We start from the raw sequence: 26,249 nt of genomic DNA on the forward strand, positions 1-26,249 counted from the left end.
CTTGCAAGTACGAGGGGTGGGGGGATGGGTGAAGCAACGCGCGGAAAGAATAGAATAAGAGGGAGACAGATGGTGTGTGTGTTGGGGGAAGGGATCAGAGATCCTGGAAAACTTATGTTCCCCGATTTGCAAGAATGTTTCCATTTAACCACTTCTTGCCTGACTCCTGATTCTACAGGAGAGAAGCCGGGAGTTATAAGATTGGGGACACCTGTGCCAAGAGCCCGGCCACTCGGGGTGGAGACAGCCCGGAGCGCCGGGAAGCCGAGGCAGAGCGGGGCTTGCTAGCGCCTCCCGGAGCTCCAGCCTGGGTCCGGGACCCAGGTGAAGGGCGGGCTCCCATTCCTCCCGGCAGGAGCCGCGAAGGGGCGGCCGGCCGTTGGGACTGTCCCACGAGGGGGCGCGTCTCGGGCCCTAGGACCCGCCCTCGCGGCGCTGGGCGCGGGGAGGGGACGCGGGAACCCTGGCGCCCGGCGCTCCGCCTCCAGTTTCCGGGGCAGCGCGGTTACCTGCACGGCCCGAGCCGCACCTGGCGCAGGCAGGAGTCGCAAACCAAGCGAGCGCTGAACGGCGGAGGGAGAGCGGGGACAGCACTCGGCTTGGGGGAGCGAGAGGCGGCGGCGGCGGCGTGGAGGCTGCAGGGCGCCTCGCGCAGCGGAGGAGGACAGGCGGCAGCTGCGCTCGGCTCGCTCTGCCCCGCCGGCCGGGCGCGCACCCAGGCCCGCACCGCGCCGCTGCGGGCGCACATGGCAGCGTGAGAGGCCGGCGGCGGGAGAAGCGGGAGGCGCCGGGCCGGGGCCGCAGGGCCGCATGGACAGCGCCGCCACCCCAGCCGGCCCTCACTAGGGGCCCCCAGTCCGCGGGCGCCACCTTCCCTCCCCACCACCCCGACCATGGTGCCTCGGCGGCCGCCCGAGCCGAGAGGAACCGGCCGGAGCCGCTGAGCCGGGGGGCCCCCGTGGCGGCCGGGAGCTGCATGGGGGAGCGCGGGCCGCGCTCGAGAAGATGCCCAGGCCGGAGCTGCCCCTGCCGGAGGGCTGGGAGGAGGCGCGCGACTTCGACGGCAAGGTCTACTACATAGACCACACGAGCCGCACCACCAGCTGGATCGACCCGCGGGACAGGTAGGATTCCGTGTGCCCCCCAGCATCCCGCTCCTGCCCCAGGGGCCACCAGCCGGGACGGGGCGGGGACCCCGGGGAGCTCTGCGGGCCTCTTGCGCTGTCTTCAGTGTGCCCCCCCACCCACCCCCCGTGCCCTTCCGGACCGCCGGCTCCTGCTGGGTGGGCAGCTGGGAGGAGGGGTCGGCCGGTGAGTTGTCCCAGGCTACCTCCTCACCCCGCGTCATCCTCTGAGGGGAACTCAGCCCCCCGCCGGCACCTGCCGGGAGTTTTGACCTTAAGCTCTAGCCCCGCCTCCCGCCCCCCCACCTCCCCCTTAGTTAGGTCGGGCGGGGGCTGGGGGAGCGATCTAGCCGAGTGATGCTGGGGCTTCCCGGGGAGGCTTTCCCCAGCACGGGGTGGGGGGCGGGGAAGGGGGGATAGGAAAGCATCTGGTTTGGAGGGGGTGGTAGGCACCCAGGACTCAGCGGGAGGCTGCTGGAGGAAGGACACTGCGTCCCGGGAAAGGCAGACCAGAGTGTGAATTTTGACAGGTGCCTCCCAGGCTCGGAGAGACGGGCGCAGCGGCATTCTGGGGGCCGGGAGGCCGACAGTGGGAAGGAGAGGAAGGAGCGGGGGAGGGCTGATCGGGGAGACTGGTTCTCCAGGAATCTCACGGCAACTTGGAAGCTGTTAGGATGTAGATAGAGGTGAGAGGCCGCCGCAAAGCCCTGCCCATCGCCTCTTCTCCTCCCCGCCTTCCTCTCCTCTGGGGATGGGGGTTCCTCAATCCTGCACCAGCGCGTCCTGACCTTGGTGGGCACCACGCCGGTTGGAGCACCGGATTTTTTTTTTTTTTCTTTGCTGAGGCAGGTGGAGTGTGAGATGGCTGGTGTGGCTCTTAAGCATCCAGACTTTCTCCTGGTTTTGGCTGCTTGGCATTTTTTTTGCACACAGCACCCTCTCTCCATGAATATCCTGGGGGTGGGGGAGGGGGAAGGACCACCCTCTGGGACTGCTGGTTGTCCTTTGCTGTCATCTCTGTGGTCAGGGTCCCAGGAATGCGGAGTTTTCACCTGGTAATTGTGACCTTAGGTGTCAGGTGCTTGTAAAACAATGAAGCTGAATTGTTTGGCTGCTTCATCTTGTGGGGTGGGAATGGAGGTTCCAGAAGTCTAGGATGGGGTGTGTAATCAAGATGAGAGTTGAGAAAAAGAAAAAGCAAGAAAGAAAATGTGAGCTGAGATTGCTCATAGTTTCTGTGAGCACTTTGGTTCATTCATTCCACATGGACTGGGTGTCGTCTCTGAGTTCAGTACTATGCTGAATATCTCATCAATTTAATCTGAAAGACATTTTTAATGCTGAAGAGCTCAGTGTCCCACGGGCAAGCTGCTTTAACCTCTGAGCCTCAGTTTGCCTGTTTGTCAGACAAATGATTTGCTTGGAAGGGAAAGGGTAATAGTGGAACTCTTGAAAGTGGAAGGGATATAGAAGATCAGGGCCCAGCTCCCATTTTCAAACATGAGACAAACTTTGAGATCCGGAGGTGGGATGTGCTTGGGGGTTTTGATCGTCTCACCACTCTGCCTTTTGCCAAATTCTCTGCCAGCTCTGAAGTTCTAGCCTCCACAGTCCCTTGTCCTCACCTAAGACAGACACAAGTTCAAGTTTGTGTGCCCTCCTGCATTTTAGATCCCAGCAGCTACAGAGTCCAGTATGCTGTCAGCAGTTGAATGTCGAGGGCATTGCTAACTCACCCCAGGTCCTGAATCTGGGAACTTCTCTGGGGCACCGAGAGGCTAACACAGCTGCAGAAAGCTGCTTAAGCAGCGGTCATTCTTTACCCTTGGAAGAGGGCACGCAGTATAGCTTCCATGGAAAACTGACCTGGCTATGGCATGATTTCCCAAATTTCAGTATTATGTAGACCACCTTTTTTGCTATATCACCTGTGTTATTGCTGACTTAATACTTGACATTGAATCAACCCAATCTGAATTCTTTTTAGCCACTTTTGCAAATGGGAAACTAGCAATATCTATGGCTCCAAAGAGAAAGGAACCTTTAAAAAGTACAGTGGAAGGGGGAAAAAAAGTGCCTTTCTATTTGAAGTCCACGACCCCAGCAACAGGCCTCTGCAGCCTGTGTTTTTAGGCAGATTGGCAAGCAATGGAGAGGAATTAAAAACACAACTGGCGCTTAAGGAACTGCTCACTTTCTCCGCCTTGCTGTTCACTGGTTTTACTCTGTGCCTTTGTATCTCCGGTCAGCCCACCTGCACCAGCTTGGGGTGGGGCCCCTGATCTTAGGATGCTGAGGGTTTCTGAGCTCACTCTTGCAGTGAGCCAACTTTGGGGAAACAGCTGAACAGAGGGCGTCCACCTCTGCCTCCCTGGAATTCCCTCCCGCACACCCCAGAAGAGAGTTCAACCTTCTCACTCTATCTGTGTGGCCCCAGGCAAATCTCCTTACCTCTCTGAGGTGCAAGTGCTCCTTTGGTGAGAGATGAAAGTTGATGAGATGGTCTCTGAGGCCCCCTGCCAGTTCTCAAATATGATCTCATGGACTCGGCTTTGGCCTCACCTTATCCCCCGTGATTCCATGGCAGAATTGGGAGGAGGGCGGTAGGCAGGAAGGTGAGGGAGCTGTAAGGAGGAGGAAAAAATTGAGCAAAGCTGAAAAAGAGCCAGACTTCTTTGGGGTGGTGGGGTTTGTTGGTGGTTGGGCGGGGGGGCGGAATTCTGCCAGGGTGGTTACATCTCTGCAGCTGGTTAATGCTATGAAACAAAATATCACATAAAAGAAAAAAGATTCTGCTGGGTGTGTGTGTTTGTATGTCTGTGTGTGCACGCATTTGTCTTTTTTTTTTTCTTATCTGAATCAAGGAGATATGCCTGCCCATTCCCCTGAATTTAAAAGAAGTAAGTCAAATGGTCCTTCAGTTAGAAAAGTGATTTCTTAGCCACCGAGAACAAAATAGCATCTCGGGTTACCAACCCTGCAGAATGTCTTGGCACATTCTTCCCTCCGGGCCTGAGCTGTTTTGTGTGTGTCCGCCATGGAGGCTGCTGGGGGTAGGGAATCCAGTTTTCAGCTTCCCCTTTCACCAGGGGGTTGGAAGAGCAGCCAGGCAGCCAGCCTTGCCAACTCTCTCCCCTTCTCACCCAGGGGAAGACTGGGAGGCCGAAATTCCTGAGGACGGTTGTCCCAACAACCAGAGAAGGGCCAGTGGGCAGCTCGGGGCCCTGCCGACTGGGCCAAAGGCTCCGCCAAGCTCCGCGGGCTCCTCCTGAGGTCGGGCTGGTCTTAGAAGGTGCCAGGTCTGTGGGGAATCAGGTGCTGTCCATCTGGCCATGGAGCAGTACCCCTTCAGCAGAATAACCCCGAATTCTTCTGGAAGCTTCTAGCCAAGGGCCAGCACTTTGGGTGTATTTAACTTAGTGGTATGCAACAACAAACGCACTGATTGTTCTCTGAGGAAGAATGGATTGTTGGAACTGGCCCTGCCAGAGAAGGTTCCTGAAGCCTAATTCCTGCTCCTTGGTGTGTGGGGGGAAGGGAGGGGGACTGTGTTCAGACTTTCTTCACCTGGGAGCTCTGTGGGAACAGTTTCTGTGTCTGTGTGATCAGTGCTGGAGGCCCACGTGGCTAGCAGGCCTTGTTGAGAGAACCCAGCAACTTCTCTCATGATATGAAGAGGAATTTTTGCCAACCCTGTTATTACAGGAACAATCCATAGTGTAAGATGTTGGGCTTTACAGCAGGCAAAAGATCTTAATCTCCTTCTGGTCACAGACCCTTAGAAGCTTCCAACAGAGGTTAAGGACGTTTCTCGAAGAAAAGCATGAACAGGGCTTTTGGCACATCATTTCTCAGGGGGTTCACCGACCCCAGATTCATAACCCCTACCATGGATGAGCTTAGAAACTGCTCATGACTACCTGTATGCCCTCCTGTTTAGCTGAGACATAATGATTGAGAACTGACTGTATTCAGGCAGTCTGCTGAGCACTTTACATGTAGGATTTCTTTTAATCCCCCTAACAACCCTGGGAGTAGATTATCTACCTGAGAAACCTCGAGGCTTAGGGGGCCTAAGTTCGGAGAAAACCACTCAGCTTCTGAGGAGCTGAGATGTGATTGCCAGGCGTGTCGACTCAGAACCCACATTCCTGACCACTCAGCTGCCTGGAATCCCTTGCAGAATCAAACACCTCTGCTCTACTGCCTAAGGAATTCAGCCTTGGGGAATGGAGCCCGGACAGGCATGATTTCACTTACCTGCTGCCATTCTGGTGTGGCCAGGCCACAGTTATTCAGAGAGCAGTGTAGAAAATGGGAAGAGGGGACTTCCCTGGTGGTCCAGTGGTTAAGATTCTGCACATCCACTGCAGGGGTTGTGGGTTCAATCCCTGGTTGGGAAACTAAGGTCCCACAAGCCACATGGCAGGACAAAAATAAACAAATAGATAAAAAACAAAAGAAAATGAAAAGAGTCTTTGAATCCTGACATCTTTGATCTGCTGCTTATTACCTGAGTGACCTTGGCAAGTTATGTATTCTCTCTGAGCCTCAGTTTTGTCTTCTTTAGGATGGGATGATATACATCAGCTGTCAAGAGGCATTTTGAGCATGAAATAAGTTAAATTGGGCAGGGAAACTATCATAGAGCCTCATATAACAGTAGACACTTGGGAATGTCAAATCTTGTAGCTTTTACAAGGAGGTCAGTAAAGAATCTGCCTGCAGTGCAGGATCTTCCAGGGTAGAGAAGATCCCTTGAAGAAGGGAAAGGCAACCCACTCCAGTATTCTTGCCTGGGAAACCCCATGGACAGAGGAGCCCAGTCAATGAGGTCACAAAGATCGGACCGACTAAGCGACTACACTTTGACCTAGAAAATACTTAAGTCAAATGGAGACCAAGTCTCCATCCAGTTCTGTTCAGTTCAGTTCAGTCACTCAGTCGTGTCTGACTCTTTGCGACTCCGTGAACCGCAGCACGCCAGGCTTCCCTGTCCATTACCAACTCCTGGAGTCCACCCAAACCCATGTCCATTGATTTGGTGATGCCATCCAATTATCTCATCCTCTGTTGTCCCCTCCTCCTACCTTCAATCTTTCCCAGCATCAGGGTCTTTTCAAATGAGTCAGCTTGTCGCATCAGGTGGCCAAAGTATTGGAGTTTCAGCTTCAACATCAGTCCTTCCAATGAACACCCAGGACTGATCTCCTTTAAGATGGACTGGTTTGATCTCCTTGCAGTCCAAGGGACTCTCAAGAGTCTTCTCCAACACCAACAGTTCAAAAGCATCAATTCTTCGGTGCTCAGCTTTCTTTATAGTCCAACTCTCACATCCATACATGACCACTGGAAAAACCATAGCTTTGACTAGATGGACCTTTGTTGGTAAAGTAATGTCTCTACTTTTTAAAATGCTGTCTAGGTTGGTCATAGCTTTTCTTCCAAGGAGTAAGCGTCATTTAATTTCATGGCTGCAGTCACCATCTGCAGTGATTTTGGAGCCCCCCAAAATAAAGTCTCTCACTGTTTCCATTGTTTCCCCATCTATTTGATATGAAGTGATGGAACTAGGTGCCATGATCTTAGTTTTCTGAATGTTGAGTTTTAAGCCAACTTTTTCACTCTCCTCTTTTACTTTCATCCAGAGACTCTTTAGTTCCTCTTTGTTTTCTGCCTTAAGGATGGTGTCATCTGTATATCTGAGGTTCCAAATCGGGAAAGGAGTACATCAAGGCTGTATATTGTTATCTTGCTTATTTAACTTATAGGCAGAATACATCATGCAAAACGCTGGGCTGGATGAAGCACAACCTGGAATCAAGATTGCCGGGAGAAATATCAATAGCCTCCAGCTCTGTAGCAGTTTGCAACTGCTTTGGACCTTTCTGGTCATGTCTAACCCTCTCATTTCACTTGATGAAACGGAAACCTATGTCTTGCCCCAGGTCACACAGCAAATGTCAACCTGAGTCTCTGGTGAAAAGTGAAAGTCGCTAAGTCGTATCCGACTCTTTGTGACCCCATGGACTATACAGTCCATGGAATTCTCCAGGCCAGAATACTGGAGTGGGTAGCCTTTCCCTTCTCCAGGGGATCTTTCCAACCCAGGGATCGAACCCAGGTCTCCCGCATTGCAGGAGGATTCTTTACCAGCTGAGCCACAAGGGAAGCCCAAGAAGACTGGAGTAGGTAGCGTACCCCTTTTCCAGGGGATCTTCCTGACCCAGGAATTGATCCAAGGTCTCCTGCGTTGCAGGCGGATTCTTTACCAGCTGAGCTACCAGGGAAAGGTCTCCTTTCTTCTTTCTCATATGTAAACTTTTCCTTGAAAATCAGACCCAGTTTCTTCTCATCCACTGTAATAATTTGAGAGTATTTTATGCTTGTGGTTTATCCTCTGTAATCCTTTTTGGCTGTGCTGATGGCCAGCAAGTTTCTTTCATAGCGTCACAACCATGTGTGAGTCGCGTCATAGGAATGTGTTATGTGTCGAGCAAAGTACAGCAATTGCAAGTGCACTACTATTTTTATAATCAGTTTCAATCGATTTAAGGTTATTGTCAGACTAATGTCACTTTCCACCAATTTACATTCTGACATGCTTTCTTAGCAGGAATTATAACCAGCCTGCCAGGGAATTTACCCAAAGCCTCTATTCTCCATGCTTCTGCTCTTAATGATCCACTAATACCTTTAGTTTGGGCCTTTACAATTATGAGAGGGCTTTTCTTCTCCTTCCAAGGCCTGAATTTATGATCTACACGTCTCGTGGGCATCTGCAGTGCACGGGAGTATCTTATATCATTCATTAAGAAAGAAATAAGGTTAAAAGGCACTAATCTAGCTAACAGGAAGAAGTAAGAGGCTTTGGAACCCACAAATGAATAGTAATAAATGTTAATATGTACTCTGGGCTGCACATAAAGTGTTTTATATTATGATCTCACTTAATCCTTTTGCCAGCCATATAAGGTAAATAGTGTTACTCCATCCTCAGATGAGGAAACAGAGACTTAAAAAGGTCATGAATTTATATTTGCTCAAGGTCACCACCACTAGGTGATGCGCCCAGGACTGGAGCCCAGGTGGTTCAACTGAATCCAAACCCGGATTGTGCTGTGCTTAGTCTCTCAGTCATGTCCGACTCTTTGACACCCCATGGGCTGTAGCCCACCAGGCTCCTCTGTCCATGGAGATTTTTCCAGGCAGGAATGCTGGAGGGGTTGCCATGCTCTCCTCATTGTAGCCATTTTAGGACTCCAGATGCCCTGTCTACAAACTGGCCTGGAAAGTTACCATTCACTCTTAAAATGAGGCCAGCCTGCTGTGGATCTCAGGGAAAGATGCTGGCAAGGAGGCTTGATCAGAAAAGCCAGTGAAATCCACATGGTGGCTTGGGAGACCAGAGGGCACAAAGGCTACCCTCTGGGAGCCGCCAGCCAACCAGAGCTCTGGGAGGGAGGGAGAGAACAGAGACAGAGGCAGGGAAACTCTGAAGGATGCAGTGTGTGGAGAGTTCAAAGCCATTCCCAAATTGCTTGGGTAAATGCTCCCAACAGCCAGGGGCTTAGTAACCACTAAGGCAGCTCCTTCCTGTTATTGCCCCTCCTGCTTTTGGCCTCGACAAACTGACCTGATTCCCCACTCCCCTGGGAGCCCGGGGGAGCCTTGCAACACGGCCCTTTTGAAGAGAAGAGAGTCGGGTTGCCTTAGTTACTGGGAAGGTTGGAACGCCAAGCTCAGGTGCACAGGAGAGACGAGGCTAGGATCAGTGGGAGCTGGAAGGCGGCCGGCCTGCTGCTGCAGAACCCTCGGTCAAGTTTTGGCAGCATCTGCAGGGGTGCCAACTTTACAGCGCTCGCCTGTCCATGCTGAGCGCACCTGGAGCTCTCTCTCCGGCCACGTCTGCCTCCAGGTGATGACGATCTGCCCCCAGCTCAGTGAGGGGCCCAGGATAAGAGAAGCCCCCTTCCCTTGGAGAAATGGCCTGGGTAGCATCTCCTTGTGCTTCCGCTTGGACAGGGCAGAGGGCTGGATAGGGGCTGAGTCCGGGTAAAAAATACATGCCCTGCCTCTCCCAGCACAGAGGGTCCAGCCCGCCAGCCGCACACCCTTAGGTGGAACAGCTAGAGGCTCTGGTTGCTGCTGCTGACAAGCTTCTCAGCTGTTCTGGATCCCTGTTTCAGACTGAGATAAAAGAAGAGAAAACTCAGAAACTGGATACAGTGGCGTTTTGTTATTTAACCTTCACCAGCGGGCCATTAAGCCTCTGGCTCCTGAGCAGCAAAGCTCCTGCCAAAATAACGGGGCCGGGTGAGGGGGTGGGGGGGCATTCACTGTTGTGTGGGAAGAACATAGAAAATTCTACAAAGATGCTGGACCAGGGAGAGGGGGTGGAGAAGAGAGCAGAGAGGGGGCGGAAAAAAGGACCAGTGCAGTGGGTTACGTCCCTGCACCACCACCCCCGCCCCCACTGCTTCTTCCGTGCTTCTACCCATGACATCTCACCATTGCAAAGAAATGGGATCTTTCAGTTTCAAATGTCTGCCAAAGAAAAAGGACTAAGGCTTAAGTTCTCCTTCAATGGTCGGCCAGGAAAAAAAAAAAAAGAAGCTGCATCAAGATTAGGGACACCTTTGTTGGCTTTTTTTCTTCCCCTGCTCCATTCATCACTCTCTGGCAGCCAGGACACCAGGCCAGCGGCAGCTGCTGACTTTCCCCAGCCGGCTGCCTGCTGTTGCCGGGCCCGGTTTGATGGCAGCCCGGCTGTCCCCAAGCTGGCTTCCTCCTCACCCAGTGGCAGTTACTTTTTCGGTTTGTCTCTGGGCTGCCCTTAGGATCCACTGACTGGTGCCTGACTAGGGAGGATAAAATGTCAAGATCCAGGCATCAGGTGGCTGTTAGGATGAGATGACCCTGGGACAGCCTTCTGATCCTGCATCTGTCGTGGCTTTTCTTGGATAGTTAGGGCTCTGTGAGCGTGGCACTGTGTAGTCCAGGAATTTCTTCCACGTGCATTTGTATCATAACCGGCCCCTGGTGATCACAATGATAATGGTTATATTTAGTCATCTTTATCTAGTACCTGGCATGTGCCAAGCACAGTCTTTTGCGCATAGTATTTTTCTGACTTAATGGGGAAACTGGGGTTAAGAATGGCCAAGGGACAAATTCAAGGTTGCATGGGTAGAAAGGGGGAGAGTTGGAATCTGAATCTAGGTCTGTCTGATTACAGAGCCTTAATCTTTGCACCACTGCAACCTTCTCAGTGCATTTGGAGAGAGGAAGGGAAGAGGGGAGGAGAGCAAAGGAAAGGGAGCTTTTTAACTACAGAGATAACACACCTGTTAGCATATATACCTTGTTCACTATGGAGGAAAATGTTTGTGTGGCTCCAGCCCAATGCTGGTTTGATATATCACACAGTTCCCTGTAGTGGAAAAGGTCTCCATAAGGATCTCCAGAGGCTATCAAGTCAAGTCCTGCCTTTGTCATTTCCAGGTAGTAGGTCACCTTGAACAAAGCCCTTCTCAATTGTTTAAAGCACAGGTAAGGAGGGCACGACTTCCCTGGTGGCTCAGACAGATCCAGGTCTCCCACATCTGTCTACGATGCAGAAGACCCGGGTTCGATCGCTGGGTTGGGAAGATCCCTTGGAGAAGGAAATGGCAATCCACTCCAGTACTATTGCCTGGAAAATCCCATGGACAGAGGAGCCTGGTAGGCTACAGTCCATGGGGTCGCAAAGAGTCGGACACGACTGAGCGACTTCACGTTCATAAGGAGGGCTTACCAACCCCCCGAGGGTTGTGGGGAGAGGAAAGGCGGATCTTACCCAGTGCCTGCTACACACGATTTTCACATGGGAGCTGGGACTAGTTAGGCGAGTTTACCCTTCTTTGCCTTGGTAGAGGAACAAGAACCATTGTCGCCTCCTTTCCAAGTCAAGTTTCTTCCTGCTGAACCAGGGTTCACTTGAGCCACGTTGACATCAGAGTTTGCAAACCACCTTGGGGCACTCACTGTATAAATAAACCAATAAATTCTTTTCCCCCTGGTCTTATCAGAGGCAAGCCCTTCTTTGGAATTTCTGGAGTGAAGTGACTCTTGCCAGGGAGCTGGCACCAGGGCGGTGTGTGAGGCAAGGGTAATGAATCGCAGTGGTCATGGCTGAGTGAAAATGGCTGCTGTGGGAACTGGACTGGGAAGTGGGGGCACGTCTCTGGAATTCGTTGATAACTGCTTTGATATCCTGGTCCTTCACTGGGGCTTCCCCGTGCCCTGCTGACGAGCCGTTTGAGAACCTGCTGATTTTAGCGTGGAGGTAGCACAGAAGGGCATTGGTATTTATCTCGTCCCACCCAGCCTGGGGTTGGCCATTCATTCAGCAGGTATTTATTGAGTGCCTGCTGGGCTTCTGGCTCCGTTGCCCTAGGTGAGGATCAGAGCAAAGTCCCTGCTACAATGGGGTGTACCCTCGGGTGAGGGAGATGGGCAAACAGTTAAACAGGCAAATTACATTATGACCAGGGGCTTGGTATTTGCTACAGTTTGACCCATCTCAGGAAGATGGAGGGATGACCGTGTCTTAGACACCAGTTGGTAGTTGTGGTGTGAGCTTAGATTTGGATCTGAGAGACCTTTGTACCTTCCGTAGATAGGGTGTTACCCAGAGCCAATGAGGATGAGCTGGTCACCTGGCTAAGTGCTAGGAATGCAAGGGTAACACAAGACCATGTCCAGCTCATAACATTTACTACACATTAGTGAGAAATTGTCATCAATCTGTGCAAATAGAAATCCCAGGCTCTCTGAACCTTGTTTTTTTTTTTTTCTCTCCTGTTTCATCTGGACTCAGTTTAAAAATATTTATGGAGCGCCTGTAAATGGATAGAGTATCTGAAATATGCTGGACATTGTTCCAGCACTGGGGATTTAGCAGTGAGTACTCTTGCCTGGAAAATCCCATGGATGGAGGAGCCTGGTAGGCTGCAGTCCGTGGGGTCGTTAAGAGTCGGATACGACTGAGCGACTTCCCTTTCACTTTTCACTTTCGTGCCTTGGAGAAGGAAATGGCAACCCGCTCCAGTGTTCTTGCCTTGAGAATCCCAGGCACGGGGGGAGCCTGGTGGGCTGCCATCTATGGGGTTGCACAGAGTCGAATATGACGGAAGAGACTTAGCGGCAGCAGCAGCAAGCCACAAAAATCCTGTCCTCATGGAGTTTACATTCTACAGCAGTGATCGTCATACTTGGGGAAGCATCAGAATCACCTTGAGGACCTGTGAACCCCAGTCCCACCTGTACGCTCCCACCGCTGCCCCTAGTTTGAATCAGTTGTTTAGTCACTAGGTCGTGTTTGACTCTTTTGCGACCCCATGGACTATATCCCGCCAGGCTCCTCTGTCCATGGGACTTCTCAGACAAGAATACTGGAGTGGGTTGCCATTTCCTTCTCCGAGAGTCTTCCTGACCCAGGGATCGAACCTTCGTCTTCTGCATTGCAGGCGGATTCTTTACTGCTGCTGAGGGGCCCGGAAATTTGAGTTTCCAATAGGCGATACTGCTGGTTTGTGTCTGTGCTTTGCATACCACAAACAGTTGATTTATTGACTCCTCAACAGTAACCTGGAAGTGGGGAGAGTAGGGGAGCACCATCTCAATCCGTGTTTCACAAACAGGGAACCGAAGAAGGCAGATGAGGTAGCTTGGCCCTCCTTTTTATGCTAAGTGGGCTAAAGGAAGTGACTTCAGGAGCAAGCCCTGTTTACCTGCATCCCTATGATGCTACGAGCAGTTTTGTTCTGGTTCTTTTGCTGACCCGAAGCCTCAGTGGTGGCACAGTCCAGTAGGGTTTTCTCCTGCATTGTGAAATACAGTACAGGGAAGCAAGGGGGCTGAGCAGATCCAGGGAGGACATTTTCTTTATCTGAGAATGTGTGGAGTCGCGTATCCATGGTCACAGAGAGGAGCAGAGGGAACAGTCTTCCCTGTTCCTCCCTGCTGAGCCAGGGTACCTGTGCCAAGCAGCTCTCCTATCCCAAGTCTAGGAAGTCCAGGGGCGGGGAAGAGGCAAAGTCCACCCCCCAACAGAATCCTCGAGGGAGGCCTTGTCCATGGCTCTTCCCCTTGACCATGACTTGGACTGTGCATCTCCCCCTTCTCACTGGCTAGTTGGCCAATCTTGGTTAAGCCCCTTAAAGCCTCCTGAGGCTCAGTTTCTTCATTGACAAGATGGGAATACATTAGAACCTACCTCGTAGGCTTGGTCAGAATCAAATTTAAGGTCACTGTCCGTATAGTTCTAAGTGCAGTGATTAAGGTCTCCTTGCTAGCTTTATCTATGCTTTGGTAGTTTCTGCTCAGTTCACGTATTTTGAGCACCATAATTTTTTTGGACATAAGCCATTTCTCATTTCTCTGGGAAAAAACGGATCATACTTAAGCATATACACATCTTCCTGGTCAACAAAGACTGGGAGGGGTATCTTAATAGCTCAAAACATTTCAAACCAGCCTGAATGGTTTATTCCTACTACTGATATGAAACAAATATTTGCCAGCTGCTAGTGGAGGACCCTGGGTGTTTCTTCAGCTTCCTTATTGGTCACCAGGCCTGTCAGTCAGTTCAGATCAGTCACTCAGTTGTGTCCAACTCTTTGCGACCCCATGAACTGCAGCACACTAGGCCTCCCTGTCCATCACCAACTCCCAGAGTCCACCCAAACCCATGTCCATCAAGTCGGTGATGCCATCCAACCATCTCATCCTCTGTTGTCCCCTTCTCCTCCTGCCTTCAATCTTTCCCAGCATCAGTGTCTTTTCAGATGAGTCAGCTCTTTGCATCAGGTGGCCAAAGTATTGGGTTTCAGCTTCAACATCAGTCCTTTCAATGAACACCCAGGACTGATCTCCTTTAGGATGGACTGGTTGGATCTCCTTGCAGTCCAAGGGACTCTCAAGAGTCTTCTCCAACACCACAGTTCAATAGCATCAGTTCTTTGGCGCTCAGCTTTCTTTATAGTCCAGCTCTCACATCCATACATACATGACCACTGGAAAAACCATAGCCTTGACTAGATGGACCTTTGTTGACAAAGTAATGTCTCTGCTTTTTAATATGCTGTCTAGGTTGGTCATAACTTTCCTTCTAAGGAGTAAGCATCTTTTAATTCCATGGCTGCAATCACCATCTGCAGTGATTTTGGAGCCCAGAAAAATAAAGTCAGCCACTGTTTCCCCATCTATTTCCCATGAAGTGATGGGACCGGATGCCATGACCTTAGTTTTCTGAATGTTGAGCTTTAAGCCAACTTTTTCACTCTACTCTTTCACTTTCATCAAGAGACTCTTTAGTTCTTCTTCACTTTCTGCCATGAGGGTGGTGTCATCTGCATATCTGAGGTTATTGATATTTCTCTCGGCAACCTTGATTCCAGCTTGTGCTTCCTCCAGCCCAGCGTTTCTCATGATGTACTCTGCCCAGGCCTGAGTGGTTCTCAAAATGTGGTCCCCAAGCAGGACATCAGCTTCACCTGGGAACTTGTTAGACCTGCAGACTCTCTTGTCCCATCTTGGACCTACTGATCAGACACTCTGGTTGGGGGGAGGGTGGTTGGGAGCCCTGCGAGCTGTCTTTCAAGGAGCATCCCAGGGGACTCTGCTGCCCCTTGAAGTCTGGAAACTACTGGCCGAACATTTGTAGCCAGAATGCCATAAGGTATTTTGTGGGTGGTTGCTGGCAAAATCTGTCCGGGTTTGAAGAGCCTTCTGAGTATGGGTAGATGCAGCCCATTGAAATGGTCATCAGCCTGAGAACATTTTTATATCAACCCCTAAACTCTCATTTCTTTTTAAAAATATTTATTTATATATTTGGCTATGCCACGTTTTAGTTGTGGCATGTGGGATCTAGTTCCCTGACTAGGGATCAAACTTGGGCCCTCTGAATTGGGAGCATGGAGTCTTAGCCACTGGACCATCAGAGAAGTCCCCCCAAATGCTTATTGTCCAAGTGGGACCTCTGCAGTTCTTGCACCAGGTGTTACCGTCACTTGACATGTTTGCATCAAGATTCAGCTCACATTCCCCTGTCCCTGGTGGTGATCAGCATCTTTGCTTCACCTTCCTCACAGACCGTTGTGCCCAAGGGAGCCCCATCTCTTGTTACTTCAGCGTGAAAGACTTATCAGGAATCAAATTCCCGTCAGACACTTTGGTGCCTGAAGGGCCCATGGGCTTGGACTGCAGCATTCTCGCTTGCCCAGTGGCACATCCATCAGGATGTTTGGGGTTCCCTAGAAGTCAGTTGGGTCATCTCAGGTCTGAAGTGGCTCCAGCCATGCTTCAATTACCTTCCACTTCTCTTGCATGTTGGCTAGAATTGAGAGCAAAGAATGTATTACCTTGGTGTGTTTCATTCCTGGTGAGAATGGTGCTAAGAAGTAGGTACAGCAGTGACCAAAGACAGACGTCATTCCTCATGAAGCTTATAGACACATAATGAGAACATGAACCAAATCCTTACAGATCGGGAAAATAAAGAGGACGCTGTGTTCAAAAATAATAGCCCTTGTAAATGACACCACACGTCAAGTTATAGAATTTAAAAGTTGTGTAGTCAGAAAAACTGTTTGCTTTTAGCTTTAAGTAAAAAAAAAGAAAGAAAGAAAGATGGATCACTATTCGTCTATGATAACCACGCAACCTCTTCAACTGAATTTTCTTAATTCTAGTCCAAAGAGCATGGCACTCACTGTAGTGGCAACAAGAGGTGTTTGTCTTTCTTTCTTTTTTTTTTTTTTTGAATGAAAGATTCTTTCAATTCTATAGCACTTTACAGTTTTCAGAAGTTTCACACATGTGATTTCATATGGTCCCCTAATAACCCTCGCCTCCTACATTGTCCCTCTCCTCTTCCCTCTCCCCCACTGGTAACTACTAGTTTATTCTCAATATCTGCGAGTCTGCTTCTTTTTGGTTTTATTCACTAGTTTGTTGTATTTTTTTGGATTTCACATGTGAGTGACATCATCATTCTTTCTCTGTCTGACTTATTTCACTTCGCATAAGGCCCTCACAGTCCATCCATGTTGCTGCATACAGCAAGATTTCATTCTTTTTTATGGCTGAGTGGTAATCCATTGGACATGTATATCACATTTTCTTTATTCCTCTGTTGATGGACCTTTGATACCATTCTAAGTTTAAGAAGCGATGATCAATAGACTTGTCCCAAGTCATTCCAGAGACTCAACCAGGACTAGATCCCTTCAGCCTCTCCCCATAACCTGGCCTACTTCTGGGACCTCACATCCAAAACATCTCTTCCTTTCTTCAGGCATCTATGGATGTTTCTAGTGCTCAGGTGTTCTCTTTCCAAGAGTAAGTCTTCGGTCTGACCAAAGTTCCAGAAGTGTCACCAGGCGACATGCATGGCATCTTCCTTGACCTCCCTGTAGCATCTAGCGGTGTCACCAACTTCTGCCTTTATTGGTGGTCTTTCTCATCCCTTAGCTTCTCCCTAGTGGTGGCCTGTGTCCCCCAAGCCTTCAACCACCTCCTGTGCAGTGAAACCTCAGGTGCTCAGTTTCCTGCTGGATATCACTTCTCTGCCCAGACAAGCACTTCAAACTACCACGGATCTAAAGTTGAATTCAGTCTCCGACTCAACCAATGGCTTTGCCCACTGGGGTCCATCAAAGCCACCCCCACCTGTGTCTATTGAAACCCCATCTCCTCACAGGCCACACCCACTGGTGGCCATTGAAACCATGCCCACCTTGTCCTTTGAAGGGCCACCTCCCTCACTGGCCACTTGGGACACCACTTGCTTCATGAAGCCTTCATCATGTGCCATCTCCCCCTGCTGCTCTGCTGAAAGGAATCTACTTTAAGTCAGGCCTGTTCTGGTCAAAAGCAGTAGAGGCCCACATGACATGGCTCCAAGAAAGAGGCTACTGTGAGATTAGAGGTTTTGCTGGAATTTAAGGAAGGTCATAGCAACCCCCACCACCGGACTGGCGGGAGCTATAGCTGGAGTCCGTGAAAAACAGTGTCCATACATGCCCCTCTATTCCCTCCTGTCGCAACCCCAACCCCCTACCCACCCCCAGAGTTATGGTTTCTGCTACCTCCTGAAACCTTTATACAGACTATACAAATCTAAAGTTTGTTCATACATTCATAAACCATGTTATGAATTAGTTCTGCTTCGAACTTGCTGTGTGACCCCCAGGCAAGCTACTTAATCTCTGTGAGCCTCAGTTTCCTCTATACAAATAAGGCTAAGAGGAGTAAAATAATAGCCCAGATTTTATTGAGTGCCAAGCCCCGCTCCAAGTGCTTTACATTTATTAGCTCAATTAACTATCACACTAACTTTCTGAGGGAGGTACTATTACTGGCACAGAGAGGATAAGTAATTTGCCCAAGGTCACACAGCTAGAAAGTTGAGAAGCTAAGATTCAAACTCAGGCTCTCTGGCCCCAGAGCTCATGCTACTAGATTGCCATTCATTGTGAGGGTTATTGTGAGAATTACAGGACAGATTCTCTTATTTAGGACACACAGCCCAGGGCAAGGCCCGGAATAATTACTTAAGAATGCTAACAGTCATGACATCATCACAGCATTTGCTTGCAGGTGACCCATCTGACCTTCGCAGCGCCAGCCAGTCTCGTAATTCTCCACCTCAGCAACCGCAGCTAACTCTGTGTCCCCAGTTGAGATTCTTGCGAGACACTCATTTGGAAAGATGACAGAGCCGGCCTTGAACTGGACTCATCTGGTTACAGGGAACTGCATCAGGGCTCAGGGGTCATGTACCCCCACGGGAGCTGGCCACTCAGGTGAGGCTGTGGGTAGCTGGCACCCGGAGGCTGTGCTTTCTCAGAACCCCCAGAGTCCATGTTTTGGAATGCTGTGGCAGTTTGGGGACCCAGTGGTTACTCTCTGAGCACATGCTCGATTCTGAGCCCCACTTTTGGCCTCATCTCCCTTATGACAAGTTCCCATTCATTAGCGTGACCCTGACTTGTGCTCCTGGAAGTGGGGACTGTGGACCAGCACACCAGCATCTCCTGGGAGCTGGTTAGAAACACAGACTCTCAGGCTCCACCTCAGACCCCTGAGACTGCATTTTGACAAGATCCCCAGTGGTCCTTTCGCAGGTTAATGTTTGAGTAGCACTGGCCAGTCAACACGACTGATGTTTGCATAGCCCTATTTTATTCTTTTGTTCTGTAGCTGACTCTGCCTCCAGACACAGATAGCAGGTAGTATCAGTAAGCAGTGGGTTCTCACATCTAGGTATAAACACTACCAAGGACCGGGAGCTTCTCAACCTGTTCCTGGAATTCCACTTGGGATAAGGGATTGAAGCTGGATCCGGAAATGGGGGTGGGGGAGGTCTCAGTGGAAAGAGGATCACACCTGCTGAGAAAAGGCCTTGAGAAAAGGTCTTGAGCCTGCAGCATGCCCACCAGCAGGGTCAGAGGTCAGATCCGATGCAGGCTACAGGGCAGTCCACCACTGTGGCCCCCAGGGGGCAAGAGACAGTCAGAAGATGGGAACTTTGGTGGCAGGGGCAGTGTCCCTTGGCTGTAACAAGGAATGAGGAGGTGGCCTGGCAGGCACCTGGCAGAAACCAGAGGCAGGATTCCAGTCCTTAGACAACAGTGGCAAGAGCAAGGCAAGGAGGTCTGGGTCCCAGAGAAGCTTCCCAGGCAGGGGCATGAGCCAGCAAAATAAACAGCAGGTTCCATGCAACTCTGTCCCTGGAACTGTCTTTGAACAGGGCAAGATACTGCCATGTGGGGACTAGCAGAAACAGTGCCGATGGCCAAAACTGGGGGCCAACTGAGCCAGGGTCCATCAGTCGCTCCACACACATTCCCCCCACCCCCTGACCCGCCCAGTGCAGCCCTGGTCCCAGCCAGGGGCAGCCTGAGCAGGGTGGCGCTGGGGCTGGAGAAGGCAGTCTCCTTGAGGGGCCCCCGGGGGTGGGAGGGGCAGGGAGCCAGCCTAAGGCTGCAGAGAAGTCTGTACAAGGCCTCACCTTCCTGGCAGGAGAGTGGCGGGGAGGTGTGGCAGGATCCCAGAGGGCTTTCCCATCGCTGCTCCCTGACCCAGCTTCACCTGTGAACAGCGTTCCTGCCTAAGCGTGGACCTTGCCCCGACGCATTCCTGAGAGAACCACCCACCAGCATCCTGGGAGCACAGTGCCAGTGCCTCCAGGGGAGCGAGGCCCCTGACGCCCTCCCTGCATTCGTTTCCAGTTTGTTGGATGTTGTCTGTGTGTCTGTGTAAGATGACTGAAGAACGAGTCATTAGTGAGCTGTCCAAAGTCCCTTTGGGGACATTCCAGAAAAATGAACCAATATCCCATCAAAGCCATGGATGCGGCATTCCTTCCAAGCAGAGTTTCTCAGAGTGTGGTCCACAGATCTCCCTGCCTTACTCCCCTGTGAAGCTTATAAAACCCAGATTCCTGGGCCCCCTCCTGAAAACAACTGAATTTGAATCTCAGTGAGGTTTCCCAAAATTTGCATTCTTACTAGGATCCCCAGCCAATTCTAATCCACCTTAAACTTGAAAACTTGAAAACCTCTCCTCCCACCGCCCGTGAGGCACTTTCTTTCCTTTGCATAAACCAGGTCCTGTCTCTGCCTGCTGGTGGTGCTCCCTTCCTGTTCTGCTACACCCAGATGCAAGGTCACCTCTTCCTGGGAGCCCGCCTTGCTATCTTTGTCCCAGATCATGTAGGGGGGCCATTGTGCCCCGCTTCTAACACGGCTCTTGCCACATCGGTGTCGTTTTTTTCATATCTGTGTTCTCCACTGAATCTTAAAGCATCCCGTCAAATCTCCCCAGGCTCAGCACAAAGCTGTGTACATAATTAGGACTAATAAATGCCTGAATATACGTGAAGGCAGCTGAGAGGGACTGATGAAGCCACAGAGCAGAGGGTGAAGTCAACGCTTCCCAATAGTAAGCTCCCATATTCCGATTCTCCTCTCAGTGGATCTGAAGTCCTCGGTTAAGTTTTGAAGCCGGAGAACAAGTGTTGGACCCAAGGAGAGTCCAGGGTTCTGGCTGGCCTGGGGCACAGCCCACCCGTGTGGGCCTGAGGTGACCCCCGTGGAAGCCTAGCTACATTTTAGAAAAACTCCAGCAGATAAAAAAAGGGAGGGGCATGATGCAGAAGAAAAGCGACTCAAGGATGGTTTGCCAGCCCTAAGCCTGACCCCAAAGCCCAGACCTCTAGAACGTTCAACACCCCCTCGCCTTGTCAGACAGGGCGGGTCAAAGAATAGAGCTATCAGACCATGAAACACCCAAGAGTCAGTTTCCCCCAGCCTTTCTCAGAGATCACTACCACCGTTTTCAGTGTGAGGCTCCAAATTGCCATTTGCCAAACTGGGAAATGTCGACCCAGCAGAAATCGCACAAAGATGGGAGAAGCCCGTGGCCGGCTGCCTTCACAGAGTCAGTGAAGGGAGAGCCGGGCGCCTGTGAGCTGAAGAATGTGGCCCATCTCCTCGCTCTGAAAAACAAAATGCATTTCCTTATTCTTAACAACTTGAGCACCACGAAAACCTGCTTTACCAGTCCAGGGCACCTCCTCTGATCTCTGCCTCTCTGTGTATATGTGGGGTAGGGAGGGAACAGGGTGGCTTTGGAAAAAGACCTGGCCTGGTGAGACTCTAGGGTCAGCCCAGACGGCTGTGACCACAGAGGACCTCAGCCCTGGAGGCAGACTGACTGGTTAACATGTCACCGCAGTCCAGTCAGAACTTTCTTTGTTTCTTTGAAGAGAAAGGATTGGCTGAATTGTAGGTGACTGGGCAGAGCAGCTGAGGGGGAGCACCCACTGTTAAGTGTGGGCTCTCGGAATCCTTCAGACAGTTGCCGATGAGACATGGAGTATTTATTTTCTGCCGTATCAGTCAACAAGGATGTTCAGTCGTCAGCAATTGCCTCCCTCCAGTGTGAGCCGTTGAGCCCTACTACCGCTGCTGCTAAGTCACTTCAGTCGTGTCCGACTCTGTGCGACCCCATAGACGGCAGCCCACCAGGCCCCCCAGTCCCTGGGATTCTCCAGGCAAGAACACTGGAGTGGGTTGCCATTTCCTTCCCCAACGCATGAACATGAAAAGTGAAAGTGAAGTCGCTCAGTCGTGTCTGACTCTTCGAGACCCATTGGACTGCAGCCCACCAGGCTCCTCCATCCATGGGATTTGCCAGGCAAGAGTACTGGAGTGGGGTGCCATCGCCTTCTCCAGTTGAGCCCTAAGGGGACACAGAAAGGAAAAGAATATCTGCCATCTGGCAGCCATCAGACTATAGCCATTCCCTTTGGTGAGCCCCAAGGAAGCTCAGGATGTGAAAAATACAAGATACTGGCCCCAGATAGCTGAGATGCACATCAAAGGAATGGTTTCATGTGCCCCTCAGCCCAGATTCTTGCATCTTCCCTTGTGTAGAAAAGCACTAAATTCCTTAATCTGGGTTATCTGGTTTTCTTTAGTTAACAGTGATCTTAAAACGTTCAGACTGCCTGTTCATAGAGCTTCTCTATAACCTGGCTTCTCTCCTCATCTCATGCAGAGTTCTCTCAGGGTTACTTGAGATGTCCTCCGGGCTTGAAGTCCTAAAAATTCCCACTGACTAAAACATAACTCTCAACTTTTAGGTGGTAAATATTTTCTTAAGTCGACACTGAAATTCCATGAGGGCATCTGTATGATAGGATTTTTAGGTCGTTACTGAATTTCTTTCATACTTTAAAAAAAATGTTATTTATGTATTTGGCTGCACTGGGTCTTAATTGCGGCATGCAGGATCTTCTGTCTCCATTGTGGCATGAGGAATCTTTTGTCAAGGTATGCGAACTCAGTTGCAGTATGTGGGATCTAGTTCCCTGAGCATGGATCGAACCCAGCCCCCCTGCATTGGGAGCACAGAGTCTTAGCCACTGGACCACCAAGGAAGTCCAGAAGGATTTATTTCTGAATCCCCTCTCTATCTCTTCTCATCTCCTCAGATTACACTTGGATAGCTTCCAGGAAGAAGACAGGATGATGTTACTGTTTGTTCACATTCAAAAAATGATACAAGTTCAAAAATCTTGTTTGATGCTACAGCAATTGCTCCACCTGCCACCCCAGCTGGAGGTTGTGACGGCTGCCATTTACTAAGGAATTTTACTGATTGACTTGTGTCTCCCGTCCAGAGGAGGCAGCTAAGGCCCAGAGAGGCTAGGGAATTTATCAAGGTCACACAGCAAGTTGGCGAGAGAGTTGGATTTTAATGCAGGCGTTGTGACTGCGCAGCCCCAGGTGCTTGTCTTGCTGCGTGGTTGTCGCATAGAGGTCACTGGTGCTTGGGGATGTAACATCACTGACAATTTCTCCACCATTTCTCAGAGCATCTTGTGTACACGTCCTGGTTAGAGGATTAGTTAAGCTCTCACACTCTCCAGGTAGCAGTGGCTAGACTCCTTGCCTCCTTCCTAGAGTCCACAGGCAGTCAGATCCCATAGACCCTAACTGGTAGGGCAGTGAGGATGAGAGACCTGCATCTGTGGCTCGAGGAGCCAGCAGCCAGGTCATGATGACCCACAGGCCACGTGCTCCCTGTCACTTCCCAGGTACCCTCCGCCTCCCAGCACCTCCTCTCCTATCTCCCTCTTTGCTCCCTGCCCTCCTGGGTTCTACAGCTGTTTGGAAAGGTGAGCACAGAGAACTTTTCAGAAAGAATCCAGTTCTCCCAGCGTCCTGGTAGCCTCTCTCACTCGAGAGAAAGAGAAAGAAAAGCAGGATTGTGTGGGCGCGAGAGCGAAGTGTATGGGAACAACTTAGACTCGACTGTTCATCATCCAAGAAGAAGGTCTGTCTCCCGAGCGTCCCCATTTGCAATCAGGGGTGCTGCCCGCCTTTGTGAGGGGCCACGCCATGCTGAGTGATGTGTTATCAGTGCAATGCAATAGCCTGATGACATCATGAAAATCCAGGCTTTGGGAGAGAACATGTTCACAGGCAAGAATACAGCACTGAGGAGATGGAAGGGCCTGGTTACCTGGTATAATCCAGCTTTTATTGTATAACCCCTGAGTTTATTGGCCCCTTGCTCCTGTTCTCTTTGACAAAGAATGATTTTTTTTTTTAGACTTTCTGATTAACAATCAGTAGTTTAAGCCTGCTAATCACCTCTTTAGCTTGGCATGTGAACCAAGGAAGGGCCATGGCTTGTAATCTGTTCTCTCAGGTCCAGAAATTCAAAGTGTCATCAGCCCCAATTTTTTTTTCAAAAACTAGACTATTATTCAGGATAATTCTTATCATAATTATAATAAACATTCTGAGGTTTGTTATGTAGAGATGTGTTTTAGTTCACTTAAAAATTTTTTTTCTTATTCCTTTTTTCCAAAAGTTTTCTTTTTCATCTGAGTAAAGCATACATACGGAGGAGGCAACGGCACCCCACTCCAATACTCTTGCCTGGAAAATCCCGTGGACGGGGGAGCCTGGTGGGCTGCAGTCCATGGGGTCTCGAAGAGTTGGACACGACTGAGCGACTTCACTTTCACTTTTCACTTTCATCCATTGGAGAAGGAAATGGCAACCCACTCCAGTGTTCTTGCCTGGAACATCCCGTGGACAGAGGAGCCTGGTGGGCTTTCGTCTATGGGGTCGCACAGAGTCAGATATGACTGACGTGACTTAGCAGCAGCAAAGCATACATGACAAAATGTCTCATTTTAGCCATTTTTAAGTGTACGAGTTCAGGGGCCATACGTACATTCCATCGCTGTGTAGCCATCACTACCATCGGTCTCCAGAACTCTTTTCCTTCTTGTAAAACTGAAACTCTATCCCCATTAAACACTAACTCCCCATTTCTCTTCTCTTCCCCAGTCCCTGGCAACCACCATTCTGCTTCCTGCCTTCACTGCTCTAGGTACCTCATATGAGTGAACTCATACAGGGTTTGTCCTTTTGTGACCAGCTTATTTCACTTAGCATAATGTCCTCTGGGTCCTCCTTTCCTCTGTGTGTGTGTGTGTGTGTGTGTGTGTCTGTGTGTGCGCGCGCGCGCGCGAGCATTGTGCTCAGTTGTGTCCAACTCTTTGCGATCCCATGGACTGTAGCCCACCAGGCTCCTCTGTCCATGGAATTTTCCAAGCAAGAATACTGGAGTGGGTTGCCATTTCCTTCTCCAGGGGATCTTCCCGTCCCAGGGATCGAACCTGAGTCTCTTGCCTTTCCTGCCTTGGCAGGCAGATTCTTTCCCACTGCACGCTGCAGCATGTGTCAGAATGTCCTTCCTTTTGAAGGCTGAATGCTATTCTGTTGTATGTTTACACCATGTTTTGTTTATCCGTTCATTTATTCATGGACACACTTACACCTTTTGATTAGCATGAAAAGTGCTGCTATAAATATGGGTGGACAAATACCTGCTTTACATGCTTGCCTTCACATCCTGTGTGTGCACACCCAGAAGTGGAATTGTCGGATCATATAATAGTTCTAGTGTTCATGTTTTGAGGGACTGCCACACTGGTTTAAACAGCGGCTGCACCGTTTTCCATTCCCGCCAGCAGTGTACAGGGTTCCAGTGTCTCCACACCCTCACCAACACAATTGTTAGTGTCCGTTCTTGTTTTGTTTTTGATAGTAGCCATCCTAATGGGTGTGACATGGAATCTTGTGGTTGTGATCTACATTTCCCTGATGATTAGTGATGCTGACCATCTACACAGATATTTCTTTAAAAAAACTAGCTTCTCCTGTCATTTCAAGGCTGTGCCTGCTTAGTCACTCAGGCAGATTCTTTACCTGTAGCCCACCTGGCTCCTCTGTCTATGGGATTCTCCAGGCAAGAATACTGGAGTGGGTTGCCATTCCCCTCTCCAGGGGATCTTCCCAACCTAGGAATTGAGCTGGGGTCTCCCACGTGGCAGGCAGATTCTTTACTGTCTGAACCACCAGGAGAGCCCAGTATTTCAAGGCTAAAAGCAGTAAAAGGTACAGTTCAAGTGCTAAATCTGAGAAGCCATGCTGCCTGCTTTAATGCTGGCTCCGCTTCTTTCTGATCGTAACTGCAGGTCGCTTGCAGTATGTCTCTCTGCTTCAGTTTCTCATCTGTAAAATGGGGTAATCAGCAAGCTGTCTCACAGGGGTGATGGGAGGATTCTGTGATCTAATACAGATCAGTCTCATGGGAAGCGCGAGACTGGCTGAAGGTGTCTGCTGAGTGCTGGGCTTTGTTGCTCTGAGTAAAGAGCAGCATTTGTCGCTCGTCCCTCCTCCAGGGCAGGTTTTCTTCTCTGCCTAGTCTTTTCCAAGTTTGGGAGGCTTGGGAGTCTGAGGCGAGATGGCAGCTGGAATTTGAGGTTGGGCATGTCAGGGGGAAATCCATCCTGGAACTCGGCAGCATCTGGTTTCTTAAAAGTGAGTGTGTGCAGATCTGGAGGCCAGGAAATGGGACTGTTCCTGGGAATCCAGTGCAAAGGTAGCTGCTCTGGTTCCTTCGGCCAAGAGCTATTAGAGCTGATAACCACGTGGACGAGGAATGGCTCCTCGCTGCCTTGAAGTAAGGCGGCTGACTAAGGGTTTGTGTTGCTGCATGTGTCTTCGTGGGACGCTGCGCCCAGACCACCTGGAGATCTGTCTGCAGGTACACATACTTAGTCCTCCCTGGGTTTTGGGCCTCCCTGCGGTGTCCCACCCACAGGACATCAGCCTCCTCCCAGAGAGATTAGGGCTTCGCCTGTCCCTGGGGTAAATTCCAGGAGTGTCAGAAGCCCCTGGGTTCTGCTTCCCAGGACAGATCTCTGACTTGGTCACTCAGCCCAAGGGAAGGAGTCATAGGAAAATAGTCCTCATCTCTGAGCCTTCTCTGAAGCCTAACCCAGCTTCCTTAGGAAACACACAGAAGGATGGGGGGCTTCCGCCTCCCCTGCTAGTTTACCTGGTTAACTCCTTCTCAGGGCCCAGCTTCTAACATGAGTTCCTTAAGGGATCGTCCTCTTACTCCCCAAATGGGGCCAGTGTTCACATTGCCTCACAGAGCAGTATTCTTTCCCTTGAAATCAAAGGTTCAATTATTATTAGT

The 26,249-nt window shown here is 50.4% G+C and overlaps 1 protein-coding gene across 3 annotated transcripts in view; it reads left to right on the forward strand.

Annotated features, from left to right (window-relative positions):
- Positions 1 to 991: 991 nt before the first annotated feature.
- Positions 992 to 26,249, forward strand: part of WWC1 (WW and C2 domain containing 1) — a 157,498-nt gene continuing 132,240 nt past the window's right edge. For 2 of the 3 annotated variants that reach the window (XM_086412786.1, XM_086412787.1), the window contains exon 1: positions 992 to 1,124. In XM_086412786.1, the coding sequence (XP_086268912.1) occupies positions 1,006 to 1,124 (119 nt within the window). In that variant the 5' untranslated portion in view covers positions 992 to 1,005. The remainder of the gene's footprint in view (positions 1,125 to 26,249) is intronic. The other variant, XM_086412785.1, reaches the window with a different exon arrangement.

The sequence above is a fragment of the Bos grunniens genome, chromosome 7 (genome assembly GCF_055505025.1).
Source record: "Bos grunniens cultivar Pamir isolate PY7600 chromosome 7, Bosgru_T2T1.0, whole genome shotgun sequence".
In the NCBI taxonomy this organism is placed as follows: Eukaryota; Metazoa; Chordata; class Mammalia; order Artiodactyla; family Bovidae; genus Bos; species Bos grunniens.